The sequence below is a fragment of the Onychostruthus taczanowskii genome, unplaced genomic scaffold, assembly GCF_017590055.1.
Source record: "Onychostruthus taczanowskii isolate IOZ18803 unplaced genomic scaffold, ASM1759005v1 scaffold8, whole genome shotgun sequence".
NCBI classification, from domain to species: Eukaryota; Metazoa; Chordata; class Aves; order Passeriformes; family Passeridae; genus Onychostruthus; species Onychostruthus taczanowskii.
Window position 1 is genome coordinate 14,577,485 of NW_024505892.1, and position 16,518 is coordinate 14,594,002.

Genomic DNA, 16,518 nt, shown 5'->3' on the forward strand with positions numbered 1-16,518 from the left:
AGGTGAATGAGTAGTTGTCCCGAAAAGTGAGACACCAGCTGGGGCCAGCCTAACAAAATGAACTTGTGATGCAACACCTCCATCTTCATAAGATTTGTGGTCAATAAGGAACAGGCAACTCCTCAGGAATCCTTGCTCCAGTGGTTACAGGCTGTCTTCTTGTTGTTTTCCTATCCAGTCCATTCCAGCCAAATTTCTAGGGTTATTCAGCAAGCACGCTCTGGACAGCTTTAGACTGACATTTTTTAGGATATGCTGCAGCTGTTTTTCACATGAAGAGAAACAGCAGATCCATAAAAACCCTGGAAAGGTCTGTCCAGATTTCCAGTCTAAAAGCAGTATAGCCAACTATATAGGCAAACTTAAATTTTCAGAAAATATGAGTCAGGTCTCCAAAATCAAAGGATTGTATGGGTTCAGGTCAAATTTAAGGACTATAGTGCTCTGACTTGGCTGGACTGAGAACTCATTCGTTAACTTTTCTTGCCCAGACACAAGCAAATATTGAAGGACTGCTTCAATAGGGTTTTTTTTTTTTTTTTGTTTGATTGTTGTTTTTTGAGTTTTTCTGATTTTGTTTGTTTGTTTCTTAGTTCAGGGTGCGTTTCTCACACTCGTTTTTCAAATAGTTTTTCCTGCTCCACAGCTTTCCCCATGCCTTTGAGGCCTCCTGTGAATTACTCAGGGCTGCAGTGGAGCACAGATGTCTGCAGCACTAACATAACTGAGCTGAAATAACTAGAATTCAACAGAAGAATTACATTTAAACCAAAGGTTTCAGAAACAAAGGACATGGGCTATCTTATATGCTAAGTCTTGCTAAAAGAATCAAGGCATATCCCTACCCACACAGGCTAAAAAAAAAAAAAAAAAGTCTGTCACTGGATCAGTAACCCTTCAAAGGTTTTATGTTTCTCTTAATGGAAATTTTTCACAGAGGCTGAAAACACGTGCTCATGATTTGCCCTGGCAGGCAGTGCAGCTCACCACGGGTGGCACAGCACACTGAGGACTCACCTCATCTTCCCTCTGTCATCACAGCACACCTTTACAGTATCCAAATCTCCAGCTGACGTGGAAATCACAAATTCGGGGTGCAGCTGTTCGAGCCGGTACCTCCAGGACAGCGGTATTGAAGCCATCCAACTGGGTTTCGCCACCCCGCCGCCAACCCCTGCACGCCGGTGCCAGCGCACCTCACTGGAAGCGGCGTGTCCCTGCGGAGTTATCCTGCGGCGGCGGCGGGAGGACGGTGACACCTCGCGGTCCGACGCCCTCATTGCCTCGGCCGGGACGGACCCGCTGTGGGTTACGGCGGTGCTTTCCCAGCGCCCGGCGGCCGGCACGGCACGGCACGGCCCGAGGCAGGGACGGCTCCGTGAGGGGAAGGGCCCCCACAGCAAAGGGAAGGCTCCGGGGTGACCGGGCCGCGGCATTCCAGTACCGGAGAGCCGACAACACAGCTGGAGGGGGGCTTATTGCAAGGGCATTCAGTGACAGGGCAAGAGGAGTGGATTCAAACTGGAAGAGAGCCGATTTGGATTAGGTATTAGGAAGGCATTGTTTGCTGGGTCGGTGGTGAGGCACTGTAGCAGGTTGCCCGGAGAGGCTGGGAATTCCCCGCCCTGAAAGTGTTCGAGGTCGGGCTGGACGGGGCTTTGAGCACCCTGGTCTGGTGGGACGTGTCCCTACCCATGGATGATCCTTAAGGAGCCTCCCAGCCCGAGCCATTCCGGGCCCCCCGCGGCCGCCGGCCCGCGCACGCGCGGCGCGTTGCCCGGGAGACGGACGCCGTTACCGCTCCCTCAGGCGCGCCCGCCCCGCGCGGAGCCGGAGCCGCAGCATGGAGCCCACCGTGGTGCCCGTCCGAGCGACCGAGCTCACCGCGCCCGCCGACGGGCCCTACAGCTTCTCTAGCCAGCCCCGCTCCCTGCCCTCCCGCCCCAAGTACCGGGAGCAGTCCAATGCCGCCGAGACGTGAGTGCCGGTGTCCGGCGGTCCGCTGCCCCTCTGCCTTTCCGCGCCTTTCCCCTCGGCCCAGCTCCCTTCCCGAGGAGCGCAGCCCCCGCCGCCTTGCCTTTCTTCCGCCGGCCGGGGGGAAGGCGCAAGCGGCGCTGTCTGTGCTGTGCCGCAGGGAGAAGGCCCCGGTGCGCTACGGCAACATCATGATCGACCCGAGGGTGGTGCGCGGAAACGTTCTGTCCTTCCGTCCTCCCCCACCGCAGGTACTGGGGTTCCTTAAGTGCATCATGCTGCAGTTCTGTTGGAAAGACATAGGTAGGGCAGCAAAGCTGTTCCTCATCTATAATTTTAACTACCGAAGCTGTAATTCTACTTGCAATGTTTCACGCAGTCACAGGCTCTCCGGTTAAATCAGCCTGTGTCTGCTTCCAACCCTTCTTTAAAGCACTCAGTTTCATATGAACTTCTGCACTTCTGATTTTTTTTACCCCCCATTAAGTACTTGATGCCTTTATTTTCTTTCTCTGTTTCTTTAGGGTACTGGTCCTGAGCACAAGTCATTACTCGATAATCTGTTGTCATATGCAAGGTGTCCTCAAGGGGAATTGCAGCTCTTGGGAAGTTGAGTCATGGGGTAGACTTTGATTTATCCTACCACAGAAGCAGAGCTAAATGGTCCAGCTGTATGCAAAAGCTGCTTGTGAGGATGCCAAAGTATTTTGTTTGTATTACTGCTATATCCTGATATAATAGTAAATCATAGAATCTTAGAGTGGTTTGGGTTGAAAGGGACCCTAAAGATCATCTAGTTCCAACCCCGTGCCATGGGCAGGGACATCTTCCACTGGTCCAGGTTGCTTGGAGTCCCATCCAAATGTGATACATTGTTTTCAGAGAATATTTCTACGTAGATAATTTGATCATGTATGAATTTAAAGCAGTATTTTAAAAAGCTACTGTTTGAAAATAGCTTTGTGTTTTCCAGTAGCCATTTTTAAGGGTGAATTTTATGTAAATTTTGTTTATGAAGTTCAGTTTATCTGATGTTTCCTGATGTTTATCTCAATCTATAAGTAGAATATTGAATTTAAACATTATTATGAGTTTCTTTTGTTTCATCAGCAATAATTGGACTATAATTGTTATATAGCAAGCAATTATGTTCATAATATGATAACTGGACTTAAGTCTGTTTGGCCTCTGTCCTGGTTTAGGACAAATTAGGGGAAATCTCCAAAAGGGAGCTCCCTAAAAAAAAACAACCTCCAACCACCCCTCCCCCAATACCGGGTTCGGGAAGGAATTCCTCGGAGGAGCACAGTGGAAAACAAAACCTATTTATTAACAAATAACAAAAGAACACTCCCCAACACAAGAAAAGAAAAGAAAACCAGGCAGTGCTGTGGAGGGCGCTGAGCTTCTCTCGCAGACTCCGGGGGTCCTGGACGTCCCAGGTCAGGTCCGAAGCCGGTCCAATATCTTCAGGGGAGGGTAAGAAAGAGGGAACGAAAGAAAAAGGAAAAAAAAAACAGCGTAGAAAGCAGAAAGCGGCAAAAAAGCAGCTAGCAGCCGAGGCAGGAGCAAGCAAGCAAGCCAGCCAAGCCAAGCAGCCAAAAGCAAAAGCCAAGGTGCCTGGTCACACTCACACCCCTCCCTCCCCGCCCCGCCGCGGCAAGACGGCCGGGCCGGGGGAGGAGAAGGCGCAGCTGCCAGACACAACACACGATATTGGGATAAAGGCTGTCACCCCACGACAGCCTCTCAAAATTTCCAAACATACCATTTTAATATACTTTATCTAACAAAGTTCTGTATACAATATTCACTTTCAATTAAGAAATTAATTAATTATTACTCTAAGCATTAGGTGCCATTATTATGTACCTGTAGGCAGCTAGCATAACTTATTAATTTCATGCTATATATATTTCACTCTTTAAGTCTGTGAAAATTTTGGGCCAGGACCCAGGAAAGTAAATCCAAAATACTAGATAGCTAGCATTAAAATCAAAGAGCGGCCTTCATTTTTCTGTAGAGGCAATTGAATATAATTTTCAAGTACAAAGTGTATTCTGTTTTGTGGGTATCTTTCTTCTTCACCCCTGCTCAGAGTACCGAGTCCCATACCCTTGAGGTTAAAAGGCAGAGGAGAGCACAGAAACAGCTACAGGCCAGAAAGTTTACACAAGAGCAAGTTCAACCAGGAACGCCGGAGCCTGTGGAGGGCAGAGAACATGTTTACGTGCAGACAGGTAAAAGGCTGCATTTTTTTATATCTGTCTGAAAACAAAAGCTTGTTGATCCATATTCACTTGCTAAATTGGTGATGAAATTGGTAGAATCACACATTTTAAAATCATAGAATGCTGGAATTAGAGGTTTTAAACTTGTTTAATTAGTGACATTTTCCCAGGAGGTCTATTTTAGAGAAATTTCATATATGCTTAAAATGGAAGGTTTTAAAACTTTTGCTTAAGGTGAACTACTGTTTTTGGAACACTTCCATGAAGTGCACCTGACATTACAGAGAACACAGCATCAGGTGGCCTTTGCAGCAGACTGACCTATGTTTTGAGAAGCCTTTTTTCTAACTTTCTAGAAAGCATTTTATTGCACTCTTTGGATGTAATTCAGAATATAGAGTCATCAAAACTCTTTAGTTGAAAGCTAAAATGAAAGGAATCCCACTTCAAGTATTCATTGTGCTTTTGTTTCTAGAACTGTATTTGGAAGAGATTAGTGATCGGATAATAGAGGTTGATGGAGAGTGTCAAACAGATGAATTTTTGGACAGACCACCCACTCCACTCTTCATACCAGCCAAATCAGGAAAAGATGTGGCCACTCAAATCAAGGAAGGAGAGGTATGAAATCAGGTCCACAAGTGCTGTCAAAATATCTCTCCTATCCAAAACACATTTCTGATGCAAAATTGAAGTAGAAACAGAAGGGAGCTAATCCTCACAGAACATGCCAAAAAAAAAAACCAAAAAAAAACCAAAACCAAACCAAACCCACCCAAACCCAACTCACCAATGTCTGCTTTGAGGTTAAGGGCAAAATTAAGGAAGATGGGTTGCCACACGCACTGGTTCTGCTGCTGTCAGCTAAGCGATACAGTGTTGAGAAATGCTCTCTTCTGTCAAACGTCCAGCCCAAGAAGGGACTAAGAACACAGAAATACAGTCTAGGCAAATGCTTAGCTTCTCCCTGGAAGTCCCCACAGGGGCTGTGGGAGGCTGTGTGGTGTGTCAGGCCAGCCCACTCACCACTTAACCCCCAGCAGCACTTGTGATTCTCTCTGCCTTAGCTGACACTGGTCCCACACCTGCACTTCTCCATCCTGACTTTGGTACAAGGGCTTTGTTCATCCTCCTTTTCTCCTTGCCAATCCTTGTTAAGAGTAATTGTGATCAAGGGACATTTATCTCTTGTTTCTTTGACTCCCATCCTCAGCTGTTTGACTTTGATATTGAAGTTGAGCCGATCCTGGAAGTGTTGGTTGGAAAAACAGTTGAGCAGGCTTTGCTGGAAGTCATGGAAGAAGAAGAGCTGGCCCAGCTGTGGTCACATCAGCGCGCCTTCGCAGAGCTGCGTAATGCAGAGTTTGCTGAATTACAGCGCTTGGAAGAGCAGGACAGGCGAATCAGAGAGGAGAAGGTAGGACTTCCTAAGGAACTTCCTATCAGAAGGGAGAAAAACATTTCCAGTGCTGAACAACAGCTGTGATATAAGCTGGGTATGCCCAAGAGGGTACTGTCAGCTTTGAAATACCTTAAAGCATTTTGATGACATACAGCTGCACTCTGCCACTTGCTCTCATACAACAGCACCACAATGTTGTGTTTATTTGGAGCAGTCATGCTTGAGTGACTTGGTGTAGTTGACCTGGTCAAAAGGTCAAAACCAAGAGCATTTTCTTGTGTACTTGGTACAGCTGTTTCTTAAGCCTTTTTGCTATAATAAGTGCCAAACAAATAACCAGAATGCTTGGAAGTAAGAGAGACACCTCCTGGTCTTTCACACACAATGCATGCTCTACTCTCTGTGTACACATACATCTCAAGATAGCAAAGTATTGTGACATATTAGTAGCATTTAGTAAATAGGAATAAACAGAGAAGGCAAGTGTTAATTACTTACTAATTTTCAGCCCTGTATAATTGTGTTTTCTAATGGTTTCCTGAACCAAATTGAATTTTAATCTTTTTGTATGTGCAATAGGATCTAATATTGGAAGATAAAAAGTTTGGGAAATACTTATCCAAACTTCATTGTATTCCAAGGCAAATAACCAGCTTGATCTGCAATAATAAAGCAAAAAGTTGTGAGATTAATGTATACTAAGGCATCAGATAAGGGTTTCATTTGGCCAGCTCTGACGCCCTTATTTTGCAGACTTGTCAAATTCAGAAAAGGAATACTACAGAAATGTGTTCCTCTGTAATTTGGGGTATTTTAAGACTCCATAGGTTAAGTACAGACTTGCTTTCAAGCACTCTTTCATGTGAGGAGTTTCAGTGGAAGTTAGAGGCTGCAAATACCAGGTAGTAATCATAATTATCTGTACTTTTTACTATATTTGATATTTATGGGACACACACTGTGATAATTATTCAAAATCTAGATCAAAGGAGTCACAGCTAAAGGCCTCTAAGTTTTGCATGCATAATTGCCTTGACAGGAATGTCGCAGGCTGGAGCACCTGGAAAAGCTGCGGAAACAGAAAGAGACTGCAGAGAAAATTGCAGCTCGGGCATTCGCTCAGCGTTACCTGGCTGATCTCATTCCTTCAGTCTTCAACAATCTTCATGACAGTGGATTTTTTTACGACCCTATAGAAAGAGGTTTGTTTTGTTTTTTCTTTTTAAATATGTGAGCAAAGTCATATAAAGCTCAAAACAACTGTGAAACATAGCATACTATCCTATTATTTAGAATAATATCATAAGACTATTCATTTACATTTGTGGCTGAACACAAAAACCATTATTGCTCATCTGTACAAATAGTGAAGAATAAACAAGAGCTGACAGTGTGACAATGAGAAGAGCTACTTTGGAGCTGGACAGAAATAAATGGGTGGTTAGGATTGGAAGAGAGATTCAAACTGAAGTACACGTATTTTTATAGATCAGACAAATCAGTATGTCATTCTGAATATTTTTTAAAGATTATCAGAGCAAATGACTAATTAGTCACTTCTAATTAGTCAGTTAGAATTAGGCCCTGAAAATAATTTTGGAATTGTATATCAGTGACTTCCAAGCCCTTAGAATCAGCAGCATTTCTTATGAGCTACCTTGCTGCACCCCACTTCACCAGTCTCCACACTGGCACAGACACAGCTTGGGAATGGTTACACTCTCTCCAGGGTAAATCATGAGGTCAATGCAGAAACAGAGTGTGTTTTGCAACCAGGGCAGGCTTTGGGATCACAGTGTACAAAAAGTATCATTTGAGAAATGCATAAGTAAGCAAGAGCTCCTTAGACAGAGCAAATGCATTCAGCAGACCAGAAGCCAAATGTCTTTGGAAAGAAAGGCAGGAAATGTTATTCTTCTGACTTGCTCAGGATAGTTATTTTGATCCCACTAGAACATGACTGTGTATCTCATCTGTGCTAAGCCCTTCAAGGGTGCCAGACCTCTTTGAGAATAACTGCAGTTGAGAGGACTCTGCTCTGAATCTATAATGATCATGAACCTCAGTAAGAGAGGTTGGAGATAAGAAACCAAACAACACCTGAGAGATTTCATGTGACTCTTGCAGAAGAAGTGCCTTTTGGCGGGGGGGAGGGGGTGGGGGGCGTATCATTCCTTAATTGTTGTAGCAAATAAAAAACAACCACCAAGTCCTGTTGGTCATCCTTTATAAAGTGACATTTCCCCTTTGTTTCTTCCTGCTGAATTCTGACAGATATTGAGACAGAATTCCTTCCATGGCTGATGTCAGAAGTGGAAGAAACACTGCAGAAGAAGGTTCTGGGAAGGACAATGGTTGACTGTAAGTTGCCAAATCCTGGAATGTAATCTCGGCTGCCTGATGTTCTTGATTGTTTTTTTTGGCTGGTCAGAACAAATGTCACGTTTATATGGTCACTGTGGGTTAAGGTAGGAAGTGTCATTTTAGGAAAAGTACCCATGGTTTTTTGTGTTAGGGGTTTTGTTTGTTTGTATTTGTTTGTTGATTTGGTTTGTTTTTTTTTTACTACATTAACATGTTTTAATGTTGGAAAACTACTACTACATACAACTAGGTAACTGATTTTCAGCTGAAACAATGGAAGTGTTAGTCATGCTGCACTACCCACTCTTCTGACTTTATACTGTTTGAGATTTGTTAATGCTGGGAGATACAACACCTATGTCAGGAACAGAATGGTTAAAGAACACATTTTTTCTGCTGTAAAGCTTCTACTTCCTCTATGTTACACAGCCACTACTGCTTTAGTGTTCTCTGTAGCACACCTGATTGTGCCAGTGGGAACAGAAAAGCCCACCCTGTGTACTGCCACATGTATACCATGAAAATTTCTTAATTTTCTTGTATAAGCTCATGGAGCTATGGATTATTTTCCTACATTGAAAGGAGGATGATGGCGGGCCATGGTTGACTGAGAAGTGACCAATATTTTTCCTCAAAACAAGGGCTTACCTCCTTATCAGTCAATAGTCTTGTCCTTGCTTATGAAATAGATTGAAATATCAGTCTTCTTTGGCTAGTTCAAGCTAAATATTTGGGCTCTTTTCTTAGTTTAGAGGCTGCAGTTGAAACACCTGAAACACCTGGATTCTGTCTTGTGTAGAAACACAAAAGTATGGTGTATTTGTGCTCAGCAGTGCGCTCCTAGATCAAACCACTTTTTTACACTTGAATAACATCTTCATTAAATAGTTTTCCTCTTGCTGGGATTTTGGGTTTGTATTACAATTATGTTTGCTTCATTTTGTTTATTTTTAGTCTAATTAGGACCCTGAATTTTACTTGTTAAGGTATAATATGATTTGGACAGTTAAAGCCGGTGTGTTAGGTATTTTGTGCTGATACATGTACACTCAAGGATCACTTCTTCATGTAGCTCTTCAGAAGGAAGGGAAATGTCTCTTCTTTAAGAAAAAAATACTGTGTGTGACTACTGAACAAACATCCTAAAGAGAATGTTGCTGCAGGATATAATATTGATGAGAATGTCTATCGTGTTCTTGTTAAATCTGTTGAAGTTTTTAACTAGATACCATTTTATTGCTCCAGTCCTTAGATATTTTTTCATTTTCAGAGTTATTTCAGGGTTATTTCCCTATTTAGGGATTTATAGGTCTGTAATATATTCAAAAAATTCTCAAATTGTAGGGTTTTTCCTCCATGGTTGTAAATGGTGGCTATCTCTGTTTCAGCTTTGATTCGTACCGTGGTTGAAAAGCGCTTAGATGAATTTAGCCATCCACCTCCATCTGCTCAAACAAAGGCACCTGCTGAAGAGCCTGGAGCAACAGATGCAGCTCCCAAGGTGTCTGGGGAGGCAGGTGCTGCTGACCAACCTGTTGCTGAGGAAGAGCCTTCAGATTCCACCTCTTCTTAGCTAGAAGAATAAGGTCAAGAAGGAACAGCAGATTTGGAAACTGAGTAACAAACAGGCAAGTCATCAAGTTAATGGAGACCAGTGGCTTAGAAATAAGGAATTAATTCCTATCTATTTACAGGTATTGTGCCCTAGCCATGCTGAAGGATGAACCTAAGCAACAGTAGAGCATTAAAACATGTTTTCCCTATGCTGGAGTTGCTGATTTCAGGCTGATAGAATCAAGAGAGAAGTTACTAGTGCAATGAATGGCACAGAAATTCTGTCTCCTTTTACACAATATAATCCATCAAAACCTGGGAGGTTTACAGTTGAAAAGTAATGCTGTCCCACACCCTGTGCTAGCAAGTCATGAGAAGGATGTTGAGAGCATCATAATAATCTTTGCAAGTGCTTTGATAATGTTCTTGGAACAATATTTCCTTACTTTCCTTATTTTGAAAGGTAGTTACTACAGCAATTCAATAAATTGCTTTTGACTCATGTTAGTCTTTCCTTTCCTCACAAACTTGAATGGACATCTCAGCAGGTAATAGAGCCAAAGCAGCTGTTCCTCTAGCTTGTCAAGTTCAAATAGTTACCTGCCCCTGGGAATTTCTGCCTGTGCAAAATCCTCCTCAGCATCCTCTCTTAGAGCCCCTCCTGGAGGTGAGGGGCTGGATCTACATGCGAAGTCCAGTCTCGGTTTTCTTTGTAATCGTCCTTTCCTGTCGGTTCGCTGGAAACAGTACCAGACATGACTGACAAAATGTGCCTTCACTGCCTTGTGTAGTTGTCTGTCTGTTCACGGGCCAGTTCCTCGGCTGGGACAGTCCCCCTCACAGAAGTACATCTGGGCTACATTGCAGCAACACCGTGTCGGTGCTGGGTCAGTGCTCCCAGCAGCAGCTGTCCCCGGCAGGCACGTAGGGCCGCAGGGTGGACAGCTCTGCACCCAGGGGGCACGGGGGGTGCACGGGGGTCTGCAGCTCCTGGGTGCGTGAGTGCAGGAGGGAGCGGAGAGAAGCCAGAGGATGCGGGCGCTGCAGGCACTAGAGGGCATGACAGCCCGCGGCAATCCGGCTGGAGAAACGCCGGGAAGGACACCGCTGGTGTCACCTTTTCACATTGTGCACCCTGCACTAGTGACGCCCGCCTGAACTTCCTTCCTCTGCTGAATCCCAGAACTTTTGCAAAATTTACTCATTTACAGCATGAGGAGCCAATACTTGAATCACCCAGTGCAGTCCACACTGGCTCATAGAATGACAGAGTAGCTGGAGTTGGAAGAGGCCTTATAGATCAACTGGTGCAACCCCACACCTGCCCTGAGCAGGGACATCTTTAAGTAGGTCAGGTTGCTCAAAGTGCCATCCAGCTTGGTGGTAACGGAGAAGGTGGAATCATCTCCTCAGGGCTGACCCGTGACAGTAAAAGAAACAGATACTGGTCGCTTCAGGGGAAGTGCACACACTGCCTTCCCCTTCGGCCTGCTGGGGTGCGAGTCTGACGCTGAGTCCCAAGTAAAGGAAGCAAAACCGGGACGTGTGTGCAGGACGTTCTAAATTCTGTGAGTTGCCTTCCTGGGAAGTTGTTAAACACCAGCAGTGCAGGTCAGGACGTTCTGCGGATCCTCACAAGCACGGACAGCCGCGGCACCCGCATTCCCCCGAGAACAAGCTTCCCGCTAGCGCCGCCGCACAGCGAGCGCCCGGGCACGGCCGGCGGCGGAGCTGCATCCCCGGGCCGTCTCGCGCTCCGCTCGGGGCTCACCCCCGCCCCGTCCCGGCGCTCCGCAGTCCCGCAGCGGTGCCGGGGCGCTCGGGGAAGCGGGGGGCCCGCTCCGGGCGGGGCGCTGGGGGGCGGACGCCGAGCACCGTGGCTGTCGGACCGGGCCCGCCGCCGCAGGAAAACTGTGCCACAATGTGTCCGACTTCAGGAGGAGAGTTTCGTCTTTACTTATTCACATTCCTCTTCTCCCCCTCGACTTTCCTCACGCCCCGGCCGTGCGGGCTCTCCCGCTTGTCCGCCCTCAGCGCCGCGCACCGGAGCCCCGGGATGGGCGCCCGCCCCGGCCCCTCTTGCCTCTTGGCACAGAAAGGCCGCAGGACCGCGAATTTGGAGGAGGAGGGGACATCTCCTCATCTCTCCTTTGTGCCTCTCTCCAGCCCCGGAGCCCTCACGGGGCTTTCAGGGCAGAGCGTGGGGCAGCGGGCGGTGCGGTGACCCTCGTGCGGCGGTGGCACCCCCGTGACGAGAGACACGCACGGGTCGTGGTCCAGGAGGTTTGTTCCCGCGTGGAAAAACAACTGCGGCTCCAAAGCTGCTCCCGCCGCTCGCACACGGGTCTCGTCGCCTGCATCAAGCCCCCCGCCGGCAGAAGCCGCCGCAGCGCGATTTACACAGTTTTCCGTCTCTCTGCAGGAGGTGACAGCTTGCCGAGGTCAAGCCTTGAGCTGTCATTGACTCCTACGGGAGACACTACGTTTTTAATTTTTTTTTTCTTGTGTGGAAGAGGGATTTACTACATTTACTACATACAACTACCTAGGATTTGTTTTTTTCTTAAAGTTCTTAACTTGGTTAAAATTTAACTTTTACTTTTTTTTTTTTTTTTAATTTCTCTATTAGAAGCTTCTGTCACTTAGTCAAATGACAGTTCATTTTTGAGAAAGGTGGATATTGGCCAGCCAAACTTTCTCTGAGGGCTGTTGCTTCCTGTCTGACTTTAACACAACAAGTATGTACCACCTTGCTGTGCATAGCCAGTAAGGCAAACTGCTTTTATAGAAGGTATTTAAAGTAGTTGATGAAGAGCAAAAATACTAGCTGCCTTTACAATACGAGTTAAAACACAATCTTCCCACCTCAGTTGATATTTTTAATTTATAAAGAATTATATAGGACAGAATCCAAGCCATGTTTTGGGTACATGATATATCTACATGCATGTTTGTCTGTGGCCACTTTGTCTAACATGCTGAGGATCTTCATGAATAAATAGAAATGACACATACTCCTCTTTCCAGGAATCAGTAGGAGAGGATGTGCCTGGCATTATTACCAGGAGATTAGCAATCCAGCTCTGACAGAATGGGGAAGAGGTTTCCAGTCCGAACACTCAGATTGGATTGCATTGCAGTCGTAAAATTAACATCAGCAGGTGCAACCTGATTCTTGGTTGTCCCAAAGCTTAGCAGAAAATCCGGCTGTTTAAGTCTGAGACACCTAACTACATGCAGCAGCACAAGGTGTCAAGCACTCCTGCCCCTTCTTGGCACTTCGCAAGAGTGACCCTTTTTTGTTGTGAGGTCTTCAGTATGCCAGTGACCCTGCAACATCTCTGCTGTGCTCTGACCCTTCATCGGGGAGAAATAAAGATGCTGTCATTGGGAATTTCCCTTCACTGGTCCTTCCTGTCCCTGTTGTTGGTTTGGAGAAGCAGCACAAGGAGCACCGCTCCGCCTCTGTGCATGGGGAGTGCTCACATGGCACAACTCAAAATGGGTTGTGCGGGGCAGGTGGCTCTGGGTGGAACACAGGGAGTTGTGCTAAACAGAAGTACAGGTACAGTCACAGGATCGGTGACAAACTGTGTTCTTATTCCTCGATTTTGTTGTGTGTGTTTGCTGCCCTGGTGCCACTGTATCTGCAGTATAGTTTCCACCATTAGTGTGTTACTTGCCCTGAATTGTAAGTCAAAGCAGTCAAAATCTCATTTGCAAACCTAATGGGAGCTGAAATAGAGTACTATAACTGTGTAATGGGCTGACTGGCACCACTTTTTGAATTGTTCAGTGCTCTGACATGTTAATAGGAACTGGTGGTTCTGATCATGCAGATGCTGAAAATTGATAATAAGATTATTTGTGTAAGAAGCAGAAGATGGGATAAGTGGGAATAAAAGAGAGAAATAACATTAGAAGGACTGTACCAGTTCCTCTGGATCTGTGTATCAGAGTGAGAACATTAGTGGGAGGTTTGGAGAATTTGGTACGAAAAATCACATAAATACCAGAAAATAATTATTTATTTCCTAAAGGGGACCATTAAATAATGTAGTTTATTCTCTAAGTTTAACCAGGGCAGGTCACAAATTCATGCTCTCTAACTAAAGGCAATAACTTCTATTTCCTCTAATTTCTATAATTTTCTCTGCATCAAGAACCTCCTGTTGTGAAGTTCTGTGAGCACTTGCATGTCTTCTCTCAGTGCCTGCCCTTCTGCCAGGACTCTATGGAAAGAAAGCATCATAAGATAATTCCCTTCCTCTTGACTATTGAGACACATTTAATCTACAGTGCATTGCCAGTACTGAGACCTGATCTGCTGTCCCTCTGTCAACTTCCTAATTTCTTGAGTGATAATTAAACCCCAAAAAACATCGACCCCCACCCTGCCCATAAGTGAATACACACACTATACTTAAGGCAGTCATTGTAAGTTTGATGTGTTTGAGCACTTGACCTTACACCTAATTTTATGAATCTAAATTGTTCTCTTCAGTAAGAGCTATGTGGCCCAGAAGATGTTTTCAAAATAAGAGTATTGCCAGCTAGTTCCCTACTGGCCCCTCTGAGCTTTTATTTTAAGATGTTCCTGCTTTCAAAGATAAGCATGAGGCCAACAAGACTGCTCCAAATACCAAGGGAACAGCAGTCACACACTTCTACTGCAGCCTGTGCCACCGTGCAGGTGGCTGCATCATTTAATTGTCACTAAACCCAGAAGAATCTGATTGTTCTTTTCTTGTGTTGCGTGGAAAGAAGTAGGAAATCTCTGTGAATGATGCCAAGGATACTGCTATTTTGTGATAACTAGCAGGAAATAACAAGAGTTAAGACAGAAAGAAGGTCAGTTGAATTGAATTCTGTATGGGAAAATCTTGAAAGTTGATCATAAAATTTAATTGCACACGTATCCTGGAGATAATCAAATAAATATTTTGCTTCTGATTTTGCTTTTTTTGCTGATTTATCTCTATGTTCCAATGCTTTCTTCTATAAATGGGCTATTTTCAATTTGCTGTGAAAGAGTGTTTTGGGTTCCAGATGTCTCTGACATGGCAATCCAGAAGCAAGAGATATTTCCAATGGACTTTACTGTCTCTATGTTTTTCACATTTCCTCTTTTCTCTTGCTTTGTCTGCTTGTAGTGATTGATCTTTTGTAAAGTGGCATGAGTTTCAGTGCTAAATAAAGATCAAGGATGCATATATAAACTAGTTATGTCTTGCAGGACGGAGTAAATCTGCTTTTATCTTTCCGTGTCTTGCACCTAGAGCACTATTTTAGAAGCCATTTCACAAACAACTTGCGATAAAAAAATAAAAGCTTAGGAAAGCACTTAGGAAAATATTAGTGTAGCAGTATCTAACCTGTGCTAACATGCACAACACCAAGCAAATGTAGTACATTGAGCAATATTAAACATTTCTCTTCCACTCACTCTTGTTTCCAGGTTTCTGTTGCTATTAATGGTGTTGAGACACTCTTGAGTAGAAACAAGGATGTCTTCTGCGTGAATGACACATGACACATGTGGTTCTCTCTGTCTTTCAGAGAGAATCACAACTGCAAGAGTCCCATATGATTTTTTTTTGGTCATAAACCATCACTGCAATTTTGTTGGTGTACTTTAGCCGGAATGTTATTTCAATCACTGCAGCTCTAAAATGTGATGGACAGCTTTGGTTTGTCCTGTCCTGCAGAAATAAGTAACTTTCGATTCAGTATGGCTTTTTTAAAGATTACAATAAAAGAGCTGTAAAATTGAGCAACAAACAATTTATTTATATAGCATTAGAATTCTATTTCACCAGTGCCTTGACATGTTGATGCCCAAAGAAGACACCAAGTGTCTAATCATTATATTGTCCTGCAATAATAAGCGGTGGAAGGACTGGTGAAGCACATATTAAAGACATAACTAAAGTAGTTCAATGCTTATTCTGTCCCCAAGGAGGTAGATATTACTTCTTTTCTGGGTGGAATTATTTCTAGAGTCATCATCACAGATATGGCATGCAGAGAACCAAGAGGATTTTGAAAGGAAGGGAGGTAGAGCTGCTGAACAAAGATCTGCAAAGAGGGAGTAAGCAAAAGGCAGAGGGAAGGTAGTAAAATGTTGGAAAGTATTAGCTAAGAGAAAGAAGTTACTAATAAATAACTGATGTTTGATTGGCATAACAAAAGAGAAGCTGGTAGATAAAAGTACAAAACCCCCAGAAATATGTTTTGTAATCATAAGTTCTATTTCAATTCAATTTTCATTTAGTCTTAGCAACCAGCTTAACCTTCTGTGCAGAGAGGCAGCCTTTGTAATGCTCCAGAAATGTTCCATACATGTTCTAGGATGCTTTCTGGCTTCTGTTTTTTTTTTTTTTTTCTTTTTTTTTATGTGCTGAGAGACACAAAAAGACATTAAACCCTTTTAAAGTGATTAAGACAAACTAAGAAAGTGTAACAGAATCTTTTTCTGCTTCAACTGCACTTAGGTATCTCAGCAATCACTCATATTAATTAGGCAAGTGACTTAATATCTCTCAGAGTAAGAAAGAGCAGCAGATTATTTGCCGGCTGAAACACTATTTTTTTTTTTGTATTCTCAGGGCTCATCCAAGAAAAGACCAGAGCTGCTGGCCAGAATGAGTTCAAATGCACTATGACAAAACCACTCCTCCCTCTTTCAGCGGAAATTTGAAAACTAGCACATGAGGTATCCTGAGTAGATGCATCATTTGCTTCCTGTAAACCTGGCAGCCAGATAGCCCTTCCTCATCCCGTTGGTGCCAGGCACTGGAAAGAGATCACTCAGTGTTTGTCCTCAGTGGTGGATGCCAATGAAAGTAAGAAAAAATGTGTCAGGTGAGGATTTCCACAGTTAGGCTGTTACACCCCAAATGAAGGTGAATTAAATTTCTCTTGTCCAGAGAAGGGCAACAAAGTTGGTGAAGGCTCTGGAGCACAAGTCTTATGAGGAGCAGCTGAGGGAGC

The 16,518-nt window shown here is 44.4% G+C and overlaps 2 protein-coding genes across 5 annotated transcripts in view; both read left to right on the forward strand.

Annotated features, from left to right (window-relative positions):
- Window positions 1–1,795: 1,795 nt before the first annotated feature.
- On the forward strand, window positions 1,796–9,889 carry RSPH3 (radial spoke head 3). Of its 2 annotated transcripts, XM_041423857.1 has the most exons (8): window positions 1,796–1,977; window positions 2,135–2,225; window positions 4,073–4,214; window positions 4,681–4,826; window positions 5,419–5,622; window positions 6,647–6,809; window positions 7,882–7,968; window positions 9,360–9,889. In XM_041423857.1, exons 1-8 carry the CDS (start codon window positions 1,844–1,846, stop codon window positions 9,542–9,544), a joined length of 1,152 nt encoding a protein of 383 aa, XP_041279791.1. In that variant the 5' UTR covers window positions 1,796–1,843; the 3' UTR covers window positions 9,545–9,889. The 2 variants fall into 2 exon arrangements, with proteins under 2 accessions (XP_041279791.1, XP_041279790.1); XM_041423856.1 differs by having other exon boundaries at window positions 1,816–2,225.
- A 6,259-nt stretch (window positions 9,890–16,148) lies between these two features.
- Window positions 16,149–16,518, forward strand: part of PLAGL1 (PLAG1 like zinc finger 1) — a 43,073-nt gene continuing 42,703 nt past the window's right edge. Inside the window, exon 1 of one of the 3 annotated variants that reach the window (XM_041423929.1) lies at window positions 16,149–16,240. The gene's annotated coding sequence lies outside the window, so the exon portion shown is untranslated. Of the gene's footprint in view, window positions 16,390–16,518 lie in introns of all 3 variants that reach the window. The other 2 variants (XM_041423927.1, XM_041423928.1) reach the window with 2 other exon arrangements.